Below are 19,731 nucleotides of genomic sequence, written 5' to 3' on the forward strand. Positions count from 1 at the left end.
AACCAGTAGCGCAGCTCCTCAACAACCGTCCATACCGGCGTGATAAATACGATCCTCAACTGGATGGAACTGAAATAAGTACTTTGAATGTTGCGATCCTATCGGACTTATGATAGCAACCTGAGTCGTAACAAAGCACTGTTCCCCAGAGGAGAACTGGCCCACCGACTAAGCCTGGTTTCTCCCAAGGTTTTTTTCTCCATTTTAACACCTATTTGCCACTTGTTTGCCACCTGATGTCACCTGTTGGAATTTGGGTTCCTTGCCGCTGTCGCCTTTGGCTTGCTTAGTTGGGGACACTTGACATTTGACTTGACATTTGATATTCAACAGTGCTTTGATCTGCCTGCATTGACACTACTCTTTAAGAGCTGCTGTGCAGCCAAAATAATGTACCAGTTATCAATGTAAAGCTGCTTTGACACAATCTACATTGTAAAAAGCGCTATATAAATAAAGGTGACTTGACTTGACAAAAAAGGAGCGTTTTTGCTGTGATGATCTGTGAAAAAAATGATCTGTGGGGTATTTTGAGCTAAAACTTCACATACACACTCTGGGGACATCAGAGACTTATTTTACATCTTGTAAAAGTGTCATTATATGACGCCTTTAACTGGTCATTGAGAATGGCGCAAGTTTATCCTAAAATACAAATTGTATGAAATTATTAGTGGATGAGGCCTTTTATTTTTTTATACTGTATGGCCTTTTATACTGTTATGCCATTTTCTTCTGAGACTAAAATTTCCAACTCTAACTCCTCCTAGAGCTTTAACTCTACATACTCCAAACTCGGGTCAGCCCTTCAGACTGTTCTGACTTGGTGTGCTATATCTTTTCTAACTGATCCGAGTTACGGTTTTCCTAAAAAAGACTGTTAAAGCTCAGAAAAATCCCATTGACTTTCATTGACGTAATGTTCAAATGAGCCAAGACTGTTCAAACTCCAACTGTCAAAATTCTAATTTAAACTACGGAAGCCCATTAGACTCAAACTCAATTAGACTCAAGTGCCATTCTATGTACTATTTCTAATCCATTGAAACTCTATCTATCTATCTATCTATCTAAATCTATCAAACTAAATCTAGCAACACCCTATCAACCACCCCGAGTACCCTAGCAACCGCATAACAACACCTTAGCGACCACCCTGAGTACCCTAGCAACTGCATTGCAACACCATAGCGACCACCCCGAGTACCCTAGCAACCACATAGCAACACCATAGCGACCACCCTGAGTACCTTAGCAACCGCATAGCAACACCCTAGCGACCACCCCGAGTACCTTAGCAACCGCATAGCAACACCCTAGCAACCACCCAGAATACCTTAGCAACCATCCCGAGTACCCTAGCAACTGCATAGCAACACCTTAGCAACCACACAGAGTACCCTAGTACTCTATCAAAATTACTAAACTAAAACTGAAACTTTCAAACTGAAAACTTATAAAACTGCTTCACTTAAAAACTTTCTGGACTGGCTTTTTCAAGCCAACTTAAAGTTTGTCTCGACAAACTTTTTTATCTAGTTTCCTTTTGCTGGCTCTAGTGACAGAGAAATAACACGCTTCACCTTTAAACAATTCTTGATCAATGGCGAATTAAAATCTCAGAAATGGTTTTCTCAGAAAACCATCCAGTAAAGGGATTTTTATTTAAGATAAATTTGATGTCAAACAAGATTGCGAGCAGTATATTGGAAAACATGTTCACCTCAGCTTCTCATATTTTTCATTTCTCACATGTTATTCAGGTCGGCTGCATGAGGGTTTCCTTCTGTGTTTGTCTATTGACAGCTGTTTATTTGGGCAGTGCTGCAGAATGGCACGTTGTAAACAACACCTGCTCTCACAGTGAATCTACCTCAGCCGGAGAGACCGGTGACATCCACTGAATTCATAGCTTGAAAAATCTGCATAGTGCGCCTGGGGGAAATGTTCTGTGAATGATATTACTACTCATCTTCTGATGTAAACTGAAAAATTGAAGATAAGCATGACTCTGTTGATAAAATATTTGCTACTTTTGTGCTGAGCAAGTTTGAAGTCATCATATAATAGAGTATAAATCATGTATGAAATCATTTGTTATGAACAGAATGTCTGGACTGAGCACACTACAAGTATCTGAAAAACTGTGACTGCAGGAAGAAGTTTGGATGGGCTTATTGAATATTTTCTTAATGAATTAGCACATTTTTAATGAATGATTTATTGATGAATATATTTAACACACTTAAAAAATCCTACTTCACAGCTCAACAAACGCTGCAGAAACAGATCCCTGATGTGTGAGACACACTAAAAGGGCTGTCAATGATTCTTGAGACATTAGACAAAACAAGCTACAGAAATGATGAAATGAAGGATCCTGCTTCTTTCATACTCTTACAGAATGTCTTTCTTGCTGTAACTCAGCATGTCAACAGTCAGACAACAGTCAGTTATAATCCTTGCATATGTAGCATTCATCTACGATTAAGTATAGAATTATACTACAACGATGGTTTAATCTGGTGGTTTTTAGTTCCATCTATTGAACTGTCACCACTTTTAGACAAAAAACATCTTACAGTTTTGACAGCTTATGGTGTCACATATACTGCATACAGTAGCCATTTTTCCCTGGAATTTTATTTAAAATGAGGCAAATTATCTAAAAAATATTCAAATCAAAATTCTTTACAATATGTAACGAGGTTGGCATAAGCAAAATTACATAACATTAATGTCTGCTATTCAAAATCCAATCAAAATCAAAGATATAATACTTGCAACTGGTCGTCTTCATTGGATTTATCTGCATATTGAATTGAGATCTGTCTTCAACATATATTTAACAATCTAAAGCTGTTTACATTGCAAAGGTGGCAAAGAAACTGTGCTGTGTGTTGATTACTATGCACTGCCAACAAAAAACAAGACATAGGTTATTATGACAGCAACAAAGTTTATGACTCGAATTTGACATTTCATTTATACAGGGCTTAAGCTTTTTCTGCTTAGCAAGCACCAGCATTTCCTTGTGGAAATGCAAATATAATTTATCTTTGGTGGTTAGTGGAATATTTCCATCCCTCCACAGGGAATAATTACACTATCATCTGTTCTGAAATTTGTATTTTCTTTTTTTTTACCGTGTAACAAAATAAAAGGTTCAACAGACTTTGGTAATAGGTGAAAGAAAACACATCTGTTAAAAGGTATCAAGGGAAGTACTGTTCATTTGAGTGCTTTTTAAATTAGCTGCTGCAGAAAAACCTAATTAGCTTCATCTGTGATTATGTGATGGATGTGTAATCAACAGCAGCTACTTAAAGACTGTAGTGCTACTTTAGCGACAAGTATCATCAGTGTCATCAGGATCCATTTTAACATGAGGTTTTGGTCTGGGTCAAATACGGACCTATAGTGGCAGAAAAGGGGAGGTATATGGAAATGTCTGCCATGCTATACAAACTCAACTACGTTGACCAGAAGATTCTTAAATAGTTAAATAACAAGAGTTCAGTACATGGAAAAAACATACAGTGAGGCTCAAACTCCATTGTTTCCTCCTCATATAAATCTCATTTGTTTAAAAGACCTCTGAAGAACAGGCGAATCTCAACATAACACCGACTGTTACGTAACAGTCGGGGTGTACGCCCCCAATATTTGCATATGCCAGCCCATGTTCCCAACATTATGAAAGGCATTAGACAAGGGCAGAACGTCTGGATCTGCACAGCTGAATCAACAGACTAGGTAAGCAAGCAAGAACAATAGCAAAAAATGGCAGATGGAGCAATAATAACTGACATGATTCATGATGACATGATATTTTTAGTGATATTTGTGAATTGTCTTTTCTAAATGTTTTGTTAGCATGTTGCTAATGTACTGTTAAATGTGGTTAAAGTTACCATCGTTTATTACTGTATTCACGGAGACAAGAGAGCTGTCGCTATTTTCATTTTTAAACACCTGCAGTCTGTTGCTAATGTACTGTTAAATGTGGTTAATTTATTTATTTATTTATGATTTAATGCCATATCAGCAGCAATGGCTATATTCATGGCAATCAGCAATATCAGTTCAATACATTATTTATAATACTTTAACAAGTATGTCTTAAAAACAATCACTATACAAAATCAGGCATATACACCAATAACAACAACATTAATAACAACAATTACATAGAATCTTTCAACTGAATATTCGACAGAAATTCTAAAATTACTCCAGGAGAAACCTTTTTGAAAATGTCCATTAATGTATTCTCTGTATAAAACTGTTGTCTAATATTATTTAAGAAAGGACATTCTATTAAAATATGTTTTATACTCATGAAATTCTTACACAAATCACAGATCGGTTTATCTTCCCCCTTCAATAAATATGAATGAGTAAGTCTTGAATGTCCAATTCGGCATCTTGTATATACAACCTGGTCATATCTGTTTTCAAAATAATAACTAATAACTCCTTGATTTAAAACTGGATTCACCTCATATAATTTGTTATTTACACATTCGTTCCATTCCATTTGCCATTTACTGTGAATGTAAAGGTTCAATATGGGTTTAACGTCAGATGCTGGTATTTTACATTCTGTCATTTCCAAATGAAGTGCTTCCTTTGCTGCTCTATCTGCTTGTTCATTACCAGTCAATCCCATATGGCCTGGTATCCAACAAAAAACAATATTAAAATCTTGTTTCTTTAAAGAGTCCACTTTTCCTATTATGCTGATAATTATAGGATGTTCAGTTTTCAAAAAATCAAGTGCTTGTAGACAGGATTTAGAATCTGTGCAAATTAAAAAATTACGTTGTTGTTCCTTCTCTATTTGTTCAAGAGCTAGAAGTAATGCACAAGCTTCAGCTGTGAAAATTGAACTTTGTCCAGAAATACACTTGCCATAGCGTTTTGACCCAATCACTACTGCGGCAGATACCCGACTGTCTGACTTTGATCCATCTGTGTACACAGGTACGTGAGTTGGTAAACTTCGTCTTATATCCAAAAATTCCTCCCTATAAACATTTGGATGATTTTCCTTTTTTTTATACTGAGCCAGGTTCATGATGATGATTGGTTTTTTAATATCCCAGGGCGGTATAGGACACAAATGCGTCGATGTTAAGATGTTAAATGTGGTTAAAGTTACCATCGTTTCTTACTGTATTCACGGAGACAAGAGCCGTCGCTATTTTCATTTTTATACACTTGCAGTCTGTATAATGCATAAACACAACTTCATTCTTTATAAATCTCTCCAACAGTGTAGCATTCGCCGTTAGCCACGGAGCACAGCCTCAAACTCATTCAGAATCAAATGTAAACATCAAAATAAACACTGTACTTGCGCGATTAGACATGCTGCATGACGAACACTTTGTAAAGATCCATTTTGAGGGTTATATTAGCTGTTTGAACTTTTTTAAAGTTGTTTAAGGCAAGCGCGAACTCTTGGGGTGTGGAGCACGAGAATTAAAGGGCCACACACCCTGAATCGGCTAATTTCTAATTATGCCCCAAAATAGGTAGTTAAAAAAATGAATTTAAAAAAATCTATGGGGTATTTTGAGCTGAAACTTCACAGACACATTCAGGGGACACCTTAGACTTATATTACATCTTTTAAAAAAAAGTTCTAGGGCACCTTTAAAGCGATACAATGAAAACAATCAGTTGTGCTAATTACTAACGTCAAAGTATGATTTCAAAATCAGAAAAAAATAAAATCACTACTTGCTAAGGACAGAAAAGTTTAGAAACTAAGCAGCAGTATCTGCTAGATGAGCAATTTATGGCATACACTGCTATTAGAGTGCAAATTATCTCATATTTTATTGGATTGCAAAATTCCTGTGGAATGAGGCAATTGGTGGTGGACTATAAATAACCTTATGTATGTATATAATAATAAAAGGGGCTACATCTTACATACAAATCTCTACATTTTCTGAAATGCCACAGCAGATGCCTTGGATTTTCAACAACAGCTGTCTTTAGTTAAGCCTATTTAATCTTTCAGACCTCAAGGTGGAAAATAACAATATCAGAAGATATTTTGCTCTAATTTTCTCATCTATGCCCATGTTAAGCCATTATTACGGTGGCTGCTGAGTGTTTTTCAACTGTTGGAAAAAGTTCACAGAGACTGTTGATTGACAGCAACTATATTAAACTAACTGTAAGAAACTCTTGACTCACAAAGGTTTAGATTTATGTCATACAAACTTTTGACAACCAGCCTTAAGCTTCTTTTCCACTTTTTTTTCCCTCTGCACAACTTGAACCTAGTCCTAGTCTTGAACTTGAACACATCTTCCTCTGAACTTCCAACCTAGAAATTTCCTTCAAAATACCCAACACGCGTGAACTATGAGCCGAGTACTGACAATAAACCTAAAATAAATGCAAAGAAAAGGTTTGTAATATTCATCCTATTTTCTTGTGAAATTAAAAATAATCACTGTCAGCACTGATCATAAAACAAATGTGCTTAGAAATATTTTATTAAAAATCTGTAAATTTAAAAGTCTCAGTGTGTCTGATTTGTAAAGTGAACAACAAAGTAACACATTACATAGAAAAAATGCCAGCTCTATTATTTTTCATTTACACTCCAAGACTTGCACAGATCATTTGACATAAAAGCTATCAGATTGTTTTGTTCCATCCATTACTATGGTTAATCACTGTCAATTGGATTCAATTGTGCATTTACATGGTTGTCAATCCAGAAACTTTGCAATGTGTAGTTAGCAGCATGTAAAATATATAGTAGACATCAGTGGAAAGTTTGCAGAAAACTGTCAAAAAGTGTATATTAACTTCACAAAGCAGATAAGCTGACTATCACCCTGAGCTGCAATTTCTTGGAAAAATGTTGATTCCTGCTAAACATCAAATAAACTTATCTAGCACGCAAAACTAAGATGAAAATGTGCTGAGATCTCTGATAGTCCAAGATGGATGTTCTGTACTTGAAAGCATTTAAAAGTGGATAATATTTAACAACACACTAATCCACCGCTGCCTGAGAACCTCTGCACATCTTGCATGAGAAAGAAAATATGCTGAGTATTACAGCCTTTCTCAAGCACACAATTACTATGCTGGTCTTTTTGATAATTGGCAAAACAATCCAGGAGTCTAACACAGTGCTGCATATTCATTATACAAGAAACAAACTTAAAGACCTGAATGTAAATCAGGAGTTTTTTTTATAGAATGTTTGATATTCCAGTCAGACATGAAACGACACACTGAAATACTCAACAGCACATGAAATACAACAAGCTTGGGAGCAAACCGCTATAACTCATGTCTGTAGACTAGACACATTGCCTCTCCTGAACCTGTGCAATATGTCGAGTGTTCTGAATGTGAAGTGTTAGTTGTACCCCAGTGGAGATCACCGAGCCCTTGAGGGTAACCGAGGGTAAAAGAGGAATGCTCAGCTCACAGCTGGGCTGAGTGAGATTTGCTAGCGGACAAACAAATGCCCTCATTGCTTTTCTGCTCAGGGTTTTCTGCTAGGCAGATTGCTGCCTCCTGTTTATTGACTATTTATTTATTTTTTTTCTCCTGAGACGTCCTTGACAGTGTTAGAGAAGTTAGATTGTGACATTCATCCAACAAGAAGCTTTTAGTGATGGCACTGAGAAGCACATTATGAAGTTACTACTTTCAAAGTAAATGCAAATACACTTTTATTACAAATAAAATATGTTTGAATTAAAGGTGCCCTAGAATTAAATATTGAATTTATATTGGCATAGTTGAATAACAAGAGTTCAGTACATGGAAAAGACATACACTGAGTTTCAAACTCCATTGTTTCCTCCTTCTTATATAAATCTCATTTGTTTAAAAGACCTCCGAAGAATAAGCGAATGTCAACATAACACCGACTGTTACGTAACAGTCGGGGTGTACACCCAAATATTTGCATATGCCAGCCCATGATCAAGCCATTACACAAGGGCAGAATGTCTGGATGTGCACAGCTGAATCATCAGACTAGGTAAGCAAGCAAGAACAATAGCGAAAAATGGCAGATGGAGCGATAATAACTGACATGATCCATGATTACATGATATTTTTAGTGATATTTGTGAATTGTCTTTTCTAAATGTTTTGTTAGCATGTTGCTAATGTACTGTTAAATGTGGTTAAAGTTACCATCGTTTATTACTGTATTCACGGAGACAAGAGAGCTGTCTCCATTTTCATTTTGAAACACTTGCAGTCTGTATAATGCATAAACACAACGTCATTCTTTATAAATCTCTCCAACAGTGTGTGATGTTAGCTTTAGCCACGCAGCATAGCCTCAAACTCATTCAGAATCAAATGTAATACATCCAAATAAATACTATACTTACATGATCCGATGTATGCAAGCAGCATGCATGACGAACATCTTGTAAAGATCCATTTTGAGGGTTATATTAGCTGTGTAAACCGTGTTTATGCTGTTCAAGGCAAGCGCGAGCTCCGGGGGGAGGGGGAGCGGGAGATTTAAAGGGGCCGCAACCTATATATCGGTGCATAGTTAATGATGCCCCAAAATAGGCAGTTAAAAAAATGAATTAAAAAAAAAAAATCTATGGGGTATTTTGAGCTGAAACTTCACAGACACATTCAGGGGACACCTTAGACTTATATTACATCTTTTAAAAAGAAGTTCTAGGGCACCTTTAAAACAGGCTGGCACATGCAAACAAAATACTTTATATTTTTTGATTCATTAATAATTTTCTTCAACAAAAGTGGCTTATTCTTTCTCTTGCATGTATGCCTTTCTCTGTCATTCACTTGAACCTCCTATTTTTCACCAAAACCTCACAATAACCCAACCAAAAAGAGTTGTGACACTTTGAGCGCTGTTGAGCGGATTCGTAAACACCTCTGATTGCCCATTGTGTTGACACGATCATCTGATATGTCTGTGATTGGCTATAATGATCAACGCGCAGGAGCGTTTGAAAGCATACGGAAGTGTTTGAATTTGAAAACGTTTTGAAAGCGGGAGCATTTGAAAGCAGGCGTCTATTAGCGGTCTGCTGTAAGAAAGGATAAAAAAATTAAATGGTTACAAAATAACAAATAACATGTAGAGAGGTTTGGACAGCTCTTGTAGGATTAAACATGAAGTGTGGTTAAAGGTGCAGTAAGTCATATGGGAAATGTTAACGTTAACCTGCTAGCATTGAAAGCATACGATCCCACCCTCCCTGCAAATCGCCGTCCAAAGCCATGCCTCCTCCAAAACACATGATTACACACACACACACAGTGCTCGCTCTTGACAAAGTGTCACAAGAGAAGGTGTTAAACTACCTCATGTCTCAAAGCACATAACATTACAATAATAATGAACGTAAGCAACTTAGAGAGCTTGTACCCGACTGCTGCAGATTCATTTCGGTGTTGATACCGTTGACATGAATAAGCATAATTCTGAGTCTGAGGACGTGAACAGCTCTGGTTAGAACGTCACGGATTACAGTAGTTATGGCATGAGTGCAGTGTTGTTTTAGGAACTGTAAAAGGTGTCTTTTTTTTGTTTTCGGTGATCTGTGACTGATGTCTGTCTGCATAAACTCTGCATAGCATGAAACGTCCTGATGACGTACAATGTCTGCGCGAACAGGGTTCGCAAAGGTATGCAAAAACATACGTTGACAGGCAGGTAGGACATCGTATTATTTCATTCGCCTGAATATAATGATTGGATGAACATTTTATGGTCCTACAATATATATATTTATAAAAAAATACATTTAGTCCATTTAACATAGTGATTGCTATCAGGATATGAGACTTTCAACAAGTATAACAAAAATGTTTCTGTAGAGAATCACCTATTGCACCTTTAAGTGAAATGCAAATATAAACACTTAACTACCTGAGTTAACGCTACTTGACATGAAAAACAAAAACTACTTTAACTACTAAATACTAAAACACTATAGCCTACAGCAGACTGTGTCACAGACAAGTGCTTCAAAAGTGCAATCCACATGTAGTCTACTGGCTTCATTAATAAGAAAAATCAAGAGTGCAGCCTTTCAAGCTAAAGGGATCTTGAGGGGTTTTTTTTGTGGCTACTGAGCTTTCCAAAGTTGAGTAGCCCTGAGGACAGGAACATGACATTGGGGATTGGAATACAATGCTGAAAGATCTTAACAGCAACTGCATTCAGGATGTAAGTGAGCACTTTTACCTTTCTCACTGACATGACAGACTCTATACAACAATGTCTGAAAAGTCACAAGAGAAAACAGTGTTCATTGTTATAGCTATGACACTAAAAGTTGCCTGAGGGTACCGGCACACCCTAGACAATAATACAGCTTAAAAAAAAGTCTGACAAAACTAGTGTGTCTATTAAAACACAGCCCACATGGATTTCCTCCATTGACATGTCAGGATTTATAGAGCATAGTACAATGACCAGAAACATCAAACATAATCTCAAATAACGGCTTCTGAAAGCAAGTTTATAAAGGATCCTTTTTCACTGTGATGGTTCATTCAGAACTTTGAAAAATATAGGTTAGCATTAAATATTGTGTGCTGGGATGGTTGTCAGAAACAGTCTGAAGGAGATTCACAAGAGGTCTAAGCTGTTAAATAGCTAACTAACTAGCTCTAAAGATGATTTACGCGCCACTATAAAGCTGTTGGCTTTTATTGTCTGCCACGCATTCAAACTAATGTTAAATGTCACTGTAACACATTAGCATATGGATGGAAGTGAATGAACTAATCATGCACTGAATAATCGTGCGTCCTTTTGAAACACGATCTAAATTTATGACTGAATGAATTACAAAGACAAAAGGGCTTTGTTATAATGTCTGAAAGATCATTGAGAGTGAAATGCCAAAGTTTTATCAGCATTTAGCCTATGCATCTGAGCATGGTCAAAGTTACTCTGCTGAAATTAATTTGTATTTTGCTATTTTTAGGGATTCATTGTTACCCAGCATGGACGATTCAATATCAGTTTTGGTAAAGAAGGTGCAAAGGCTGCTCTCTGTATGAATACTAAACAACAGTAGAAAAGTGTTTATCTATCTATCTATCTATCTATCTATCTATCTATCTATCTATCTATCTATCTATCTATCTATCTATCTATCTATCTATCTATCTATCTATCTATCTATCTATCTATCTATCTATCTATCTATCCATCCATCCATCCATCCATCCATCCATCCATCCATCCATCCATCCATCCATCTCTCCTTTTCAATTTCATTCTTTGGTAAAGGTGCTGGAGAAAAAGGACCTTACTGTTTTTCTGTTTTATTCATGACACTAATACATTGGTATGCAAGAATGAAAGAAGTTTTTCCAAAGTTTAAATATGAAAAATTATACAAACAAACTGCACAACTCTTCTGCACAATGCATATTATTCTATAAGATCTGTGTTTAATGCAACACTTAGCAGCTTAAAAATGTCTAATTTTTCAAGGCTGGATTTGAGTTGATCACACAAGAGCTCATGCAAGGCATAAAACTGAACTGACGGCAGAGGGTCTTGAAGCAGAAAGCTTTCAGAGTCTGTTCTTTTATGTCTCATCTCCGCTGCAATGAAATGAATGGTTTAAAAAGGAAAACAAACAAAAAGATGTTCATTATTGGATTGAATTAATGCAGACTGAACATGGTACACAGTACAGTGCAAAACGGTAAGGAAAATCTACAATATACAGCGCCACAGCAAAACAAATTCTATTTTAGAGATGTGCGCTTGCAGTCTCAATTGAATGCGATGAGAGAGGATGACTTGTCACCGTGAAATAACACAAACAGTATAAATAAATATATAAAATCTATATAAATCTAGTCATGTACGTGTTCGGCAGACACTATTATCCAAAGCAACTTAGAGAGCATTTAAAATAAACATTTTGCCAATATATCTGTTGAATCCATGACCTTGGCATTGCTAGCACCTGTGTTATTGTGTGCAACCAGGACATTAGGTTTCTGTTGACCAACTGGTAAACAACATAGTGAGCAAATTGCTTAAATGAATCAGTTACACACAAGCATTTTTGCGTAGCGATCTTCTGCAAGCTGCAACATCATTATAAATAAAAATGGAACAAAACATTCGTGCTGTTTACATTATATGCACTTGCACGCCGATTGCCAACAAAACACAGACATTTGGTAGTTTTACTCACTGCCCGTGATCTACAAATCCAGCATAGAACTGGGACTTGTTTACAAAACATTCGTCACCGAAATTCCGGGAACAAACAAACATACGTGCACAACTCTATTGCCGCCCCGGAAAAACAAACAGCATTCACTGTTACCTTAACGCTGGGTTCTTTGGGAAGCTGAAAAAGGTAGTCTTTCCCTCACAACCAAAACCACACTTCTTTGGTGACATTCAGCCCGAACGAAGCACATTGATGGGTGTGCTCTTGCTCTCGCTCTGGGTGATGTGTGCGCACGCTTATCAGAGAGAAGTGCCCATAAAAGGAATTCCGCCCTTTATGATGTAATAAAGGGGCCATACTCGAAAAAAACTTTCCGAAACTTATCTGAATCCGGAAGGAGTGTATTTGGCACAGAAATACTCTGTCATACATCAAACACGTTTTTTGAAACTTTGGCCATGTTTAGCATGAGAATCCAACTCTTTAAATAAGTCAGTGTAAATAAGTCAGAATGCATGAAATAGCATTAGACACCCCCTTTAAGATTACCATCCCTAGTCTATCTGCTCTAAAGTGTCTATAACCACCAGTTTGGTGAAAACAGCAAGGCATTGGGGAGGATTTTCTGAAATTGAGCACAAGGGCAAAAGTAAAGTGCCTCTTACACAGATACATGGGCTAAACTCAGTTCATCATGAATTATCCAGAGAAACCGACATCGCTTTGAAACTCATTCTGGCTTTTGGGCACAATCTAGCATTTCAGACATGAAGGCTCTTGAGAGCCTGTCTCCATACCACCATTGCCCAAAATCTCCAAACACTTTTCACATGAACAGTGTGATCTGGATGGACACTACTTCTTCAAAATGAGGAAACAGGGCTATATTTACACACAGTTTTCCCACTTTCGGTCTGTGATGTCCAGCTCCTCAGGGTCTGGCTGGTTTTTAGAGTTATTCTACCAGCATCCAGGAGATGTATGTGCCCTGTAACTAAAGGGAACTAATTCCTAGCAGGAACCTGGCTGTTTGCCTGGCAGAGATAGTCTGATAAGATCAGAGCCACACAGTAGCCTCATTTCTCTAGATTTTATATGTGAAATTCCCACAGCTTTGGGCTGCCTGCCACAGAGTTTCTGGACTGTGGTACTGAGGTCTGACATTGGGTAAGATTCAGAATTGTTGAGGAGGAGGACTAATTGCTTTCATTAGTTATTCAGTGCCCGTTTTGTGCAGAAATCCTCCAAAGCACACTGTGGTCTGTTATAAAATGGGATGCAACCACTTGTGCACACCAAGAGTCCCTTGCCCATTCATTATCAAAGCTCAGAGAGGAACACAATAAACTTTTCATTTTATTAGAAAGCATCTGCCAATTTCCTATAAACAATATGGTGGGGTGAAACACAGATTTTCAGCTCTAATTAACTGTCTGCAGGAAAGGAAACACAATAAACATGGTAATTTGGTTTGCATTGCATATTAAATAAACAAGAACACACACAAACTGGAATGGTGAACTGACGTAATTTAGTTGATGTAACAAAAAAAAAAGGTTCTAAAATAAAAATAAAATAAAATATAATCAAATAAAAATAAATCCCCAAACCCCTTTCTTTAAAAATCAAAAGTTAAATTTTTAATTCAATTCAAGTTAAACCGAGTAGCACTTTTTAGACCTTTTAGGACATAATTCCCCCTGTCTTCTTCCCATTCTTGTAAACAATTATAATTATGTGACAGTTCTGTTCAAAATGTGGATTAAAATGCATTTAAAATGATATGGTCATATTAAACACCAGCCAAAAAAAAAATCTACTAAAATCTACTTCTCACTAACCAATATCCATTGATTCAGACTTGGTGTGCATGACCTCAATATAGACCAAGAGCTTTTCAGCACACTATTACAAACATTCCCTCCTATAACACATACTAATCAATTCTACAAATAGGTCTCTAACCATGAATCAGGGAAAGGTGCTCTTTAAAGCATGCACTGTGATTTAAAAACAGGGTTTCATCTACTGAGGGAGAAATGTATAGCCTAATAATTGGTTAGGCTCAGAAAATGACATAATTACTCCACTATAAGCTCATGGTCAGAAGACACAACAGGCACATGGAGTCAAGAGGCTGACAGGGAGAAGCTCTCTGCTCCACAAGCACAACTGACTGCAGGCTTACTGAACAACTCTGACACTTGTACCAGCCCTAAAAACAGCATGAACTCCTACACAACCAGTCCAGTTCCGCTCCACAAGTCCTTGAGGATGGCATGAGTATCCCTGTACTGAAATGTACAAGAATCTAAAATGATCTGCTTATGTAGGAGTATGACAGCATGCTCTCAGAGGCTTTATTCATGAAGACATTTGCTGAAATGCTAAATTTAAAGTGTTTTTCTACAAGTGCCAAGTGTACACATGTGTATGATTCTGTTATAAAAATGACATTTCTTTAAAAACCAGAGACAAGAATTATTCTGCAGTGCCAAACAGCCAGACATTTACAAGGCTCTCTTCAGTTGTGTGTCGGTGTTTGGATTTGACAACTGTATTTACTCAAACTGTCCTATTCATACAACAGCAGACAGAGGTGGATCAATCAAGTCAATGTCTGTAACCACAATAATGTCAGATTTCAATAGTAAATATCACATATTAATGGGTCACATACAGCACATATCACCCAAACTTGTGATTAAATTTACTGGAGTCACAACCAGATTTTAAAGGTGCCATCGAACGTTTTTTTTTACAAGATGTAATATAAGTTTAAGGTCCCCTGAATGTGTCTGTGAAGTTGCAGCTCAAAATACCACATAGATTTTTTTAATTAATTTTTTTACCTGCCTATTTTGAGGCATAATTAGAAATGCGCAGATTCAGGCTGCGGCCCCTTTAATTGCTCGCACTCTCCGCCCCTTCCCGAGCTCTCGACTCTATCATTGCATAAAGAAATTTCACACAGCTAATATAACCCTCAAAATGGATCTTTACAAAGTGTTCGTCATGCAGCATGTCTAATCGCGTAAGTATGGTATTTATTTGGATGTTTACATTTGATTCTGAATGAGTTTGATAATGCTCCATGGCTAACGGCTAATGCTACACTGTTGGAGAGATTTATAAAGAATGAAGTTGTGTTTATGAATTATACAGACTGCAAGTGTTTAATAATGGAAATAGTGACGGCTCTTGTCTCCGTGAATACAGTAAGAAACGATGGTAACTTTAACCACATTTAACAGTACATTAGCAACATGCTAACGAAACATTTAGAAAGACAATTTACAAATATCACTAAAAATATCATGTTATCATGAATCATGTCAGTTATTATTGCTCCATCTGCCATTTTTTGCTATTGTTTCTTGCTTGCTTACCTTGTCTGATGATTTGGTTGTGCACATCCAGACGTTAATACTGGCTGCCCTTGTGTAATGCCTCGATCATGGGCTGGCATATGCAAATATTGGGGGCGTACATATTAACGATCCCGACTGTTACGTCGGTGTTCTTCGGAGGTTTTTTAAACAAATGAGATTTATGTAAGAAGGAGGAAACAATGAAGTTTGAGACTCACTGTATGTCATTTCCATGTACTGAACTCTTGTTATTCAACTATGCCGAGGTAAATTCATTCGATGGCACCTTTAAACTAGTCACTTGTAAAGATAGCATCGATTTTACCGTATCAATTCGATGATGAAACGTCTGAAGTAGTCGATCAACCAGAGACTAATTCGTAATCACAACTGGAGTACGACGTTTCTATATGGTAAGTGTCACCTAGTAATTTATAAGATGTGATAGCAGCGTCACTGTTATACTTCATGTAGGTGCACCAGTGGGAACTGTATCAGAATGCCAAGCGAAGCTGAAAACCTCTAACATAAGATAAACATTTAGGCCAGATGTGTACACAGACATAACTATTAACAAAGAAAAATGGCTATATCATTGTTTGACAATACAATGTGTGTTTACTGTTTACAGAGAGAATACTTCAACTAGTTAGTGCGGACAAGCATCTTAACATCCTATTACAATACAGATAGAGCTCCATACTACTGTAATAATATAATATAAACATCAATTATTAATCATACTTATAGGTTGACATTCAGAGGAGCAAGCTGGTCCAAATAAACTGGGCATTGATCCATATTTTAAAGAAATATTACTAATATCAACTGATACTGAAAATTAAAAACTCAGAATCACTTTACCAAACAAATATTGAGCATTCCTTAAATAAATTTATTGAACAAACAGAATAAGCATATTCTTCTTTAGTATGAATGTAGCCATAGTCTGCATGAATTTGAATCAAGTATGAATTTCTTAAATACTACTGTATGTTGACCAAACCTAAGAAAAATCATACAAGATGAGTATCTGGAATACAGTCTTTTAAAAAATGTTAAAAATCATTATGGTATTCATTTGTTTTAATATTCGACTAGCAGCTCAAGGACAGTTTATCTAGGGCCTTAGTTTTGTTCACCACACTGACCTCACACATTAGACTACCACCACACCTCATCTGAGTTTGAGTTTCATATTGGATTGCAAAATTTCCATTTGGGTCAATACTTTATGAATCCAAACGAAATAAGGACACAGTAAACCTCTGAGGCTGTCATGGGAGCTTTCTCTGGTGCAGAGTAAAAGTTTCTGACTGGCTTATAAATCATGGAACAATCATCAGAGACAACCCAAATATTTCTGACATTGTAATTTCCTGAGGAGAGGAATGTCTTATCAGTCTCAGACATGATTCCAGCCTCATCGCCCCAGACACTGATGTAACAAACCCACAAAATTATGCCCGAGCGGAAAGATAAACAGGCTTCAGTGAGGTAGAACAAATAAGCTATATGGACAACAGAAAACCTGCATTCAACACAATGAATACTCATAATGCTTTTTTTAGGCTGACTCAAATTCTCAGTCCAACTCTATTAGAATGCTTGTCATTTAAATGATCCAGATGGTGAAATTTATCAATGGAGATAAATTCAATGCAATGACGACAATCCAGACGAACCAATACTCCAGTACCTTGTTTGTCACCTTCCTCTCATCAACACTAAACTGTTATTACCATAATAATTCTCTTGAAGAATGTCTCAGCTAGTCAGGGTCACAGTATCATTACATAATCCTTTGCAGCACAGCTGCTTTCACACTACAAGATTACGCTAATAGGCTTATAGCTGCATCTGGACCCCAGGCTGAACACAGCCGTGAGCATAAAACATACCTAATCTGCAAAACAATGAATACGCACTGAATAACCTTCCCTCGATTACTTGAGTTAATTGGAAGATTCAGTGCAAGGGATGTGCGCGTAAAAGTGGATATCACAACTATGAGGGCTTGACATTATGGAAGATTGTGGTTAATTATTGATATGAATTGAATAATTAAGTGGGCAAGTGAGCTGCAGCTGGATACCTTTATGTCCTTGGTGACATCTTCCTCTTTCTTGGCCGCATCCAGGTCAGTGACTCCGCGACTGAACTCGTCCATTGTGCTGTCAGGGAGGGGAAGCTCCTCTGCATCAATGTCTGTTTCGTCTGCAGTCGGCTTTTCGGCCCCTGTGAGCTCCCGCCCTTTAGAGAGAAACAATTTATCTTGCTAAATATTAATTCCCAAGCTTGAAAGCATGATACAAGGATTAAAGAAAAAGCTCACTATTTTTTTTTTCTTCAACTTGCACTAGCATATTGTATATGACAATTTAGTTCAAACTTTGACCTGTGGAGGGCAGTAATACACTTAGCAGCATCTACACTGCTGGAATTCTAATAGAAAAGAGCAGCTAGCTCAAGACGAGCGTTAAAACGTATATAGTTTAATTTTTTTTTTTTTTTTAAATGACCAATCGTTTCGCTAGATAAGACCCTTATTCCTCATCTGGTATCGTTTAAAGCCCTTTGAAGCTGCACTGAAACTATAATTCTGACCTTCAACCGCTTGGGGCCAATTAAAGTCCACTATATGGAGAATAATCCTGGAATGTTTTCATCAAAACATTAATTTCTTTTCGACTGAAGAAAGAAGGACATGGAAATCTTGGATGACATGGGAAATATTTGAAAGTGAACTAACCCTTTAAGTACTCACCCTTATGTCGTTCCAAACCCGTAAGACCTTTGTTCATCTTCGTAACACAAATTAAGATATTTTTGATGAAATCCGAGAGGTTTCTGAGCCACACATAGGCAGCAATGTCATTGCACCTTTCAAGGCCCAGAAAGGTATTAAAGACATTATTAAAAGTCCACGTGACTAAAGTGGTTCAACCTTAATTTTATGAAATGACGAGAATACTTTTTGTGCGCAAAAACAAAACAAAAATAACAACTTTATTCAACAATTTCTTCTGTTCCCTGTCATTCTCTTATGCTGTTAATGTAGTAAACACAGTGCATGAATGTCTTATGGGTTTGGAATGACATAAGGGTGAGAAATTCAATTTTTGGGTGAACTAATGCTTTAATTTAGGTTAACTTGATACTAAAAATTAATGAAACATAACAGATATATTTAAAAAACAACAACTACTAAAAATAATAAAAACAACAAAATTACTATAACTAAACACAAAATATTAACAAAAACTATAATAGTATCTCAATGATACTAAAATAACACTGGTTTGAAAGGACCAATGTTTTGCTATTAGTGAGAATATTAGATTTTTTGCATATAATGTCACCGGTAGGTACACAAGCAGATATTCTGACTAAACACTGATGTTTCCTGTGTAAACTGTGGATCCTCTGTGGGGGGGACTGTGTTACTGATATGGGGCCCCATGCATGTTCCAACCACACCTTCACTCGGTCTGTACAGCAGATCTGTATTTCTGGAAATGGGTAGTTGACATGACATGTCAAGCAGTGACAGCCGTGTCCTGTGGTGTGACATGCTATACTACATCTAAAACTATTTTGAACAGCATTCTTGTATAATTATATTTTGAGCAATTAAAATAATTTTATATATATATATATATATATATATATATATATATATATAATGAATGTGTGTCACTGTAGGACTATGTAAAATAAATTAAATCAATATGGGTGATCCAATAAATATTTGCATTTACACATGGTAAAATGAACTATGAAATCATTACATAACTTCACTATCATTACATGAAAATACAATTTGTAGGGATTATGGCTATTTTAGGGTGACAATTTGTCCCAGATCATAAACTGTATTGTATTACTGAACATAACATGAGAGTTAAAAATGGAAATAGAACTGAGGTCGGAGTCATTTACCTCACACTGAACTACATGTAATGGGACACACAGTCCCTCACAGATCTTCACCGGCATTTCTACTGGCTAAAAGGCATTTCTGGACCAGAAAAAAAAAATCTGATGCATGATGCAAAACAAAACTAGATCACTCCTATTATAAACAAAGTTATTTACAACACCCGACATGACACACATTGCAAAGACAAATCCCATTCCTATATATAGAATATTACATA

General features: G+C 36.7%; 1 protein-coding gene across 2 annotated transcripts in view; it reads right to left on the bottom strand.

The window, feature by feature from the left end:
* Positions 1-19,731, bottom strand: part of nos1apa (nitric oxide synthase 1 (neuronal) adaptor protein a) — a 141,730-nt gene that overhangs the window by 42,788 nt on the left and 79,211 nt on the right. For both annotated transcript variants that reach the window (XM_048200058.1, XM_048200060.1), the window contains exon 7: positions 17,667-17,824. In XM_048200058.1, coding sequence (XP_048056015.1) covers positions 17,667-17,824 — 158 coding nt within the window. The remainder of the gene's footprint in view (positions 1-17,666; positions 17,825-19,731) is intronic.

Source organism: Megalobrama amblycephala, linkage group LG8 (genome assembly GCF_018812025.1).
Source record: "Megalobrama amblycephala isolate DHTTF-2021 linkage group LG8, ASM1881202v1, whole genome shotgun sequence".
Lineage (NCBI taxonomy): Eukaryota > Metazoa > Chordata > Actinopteri > Cypriniformes > Xenocyprididae > Megalobrama > Megalobrama amblycephala.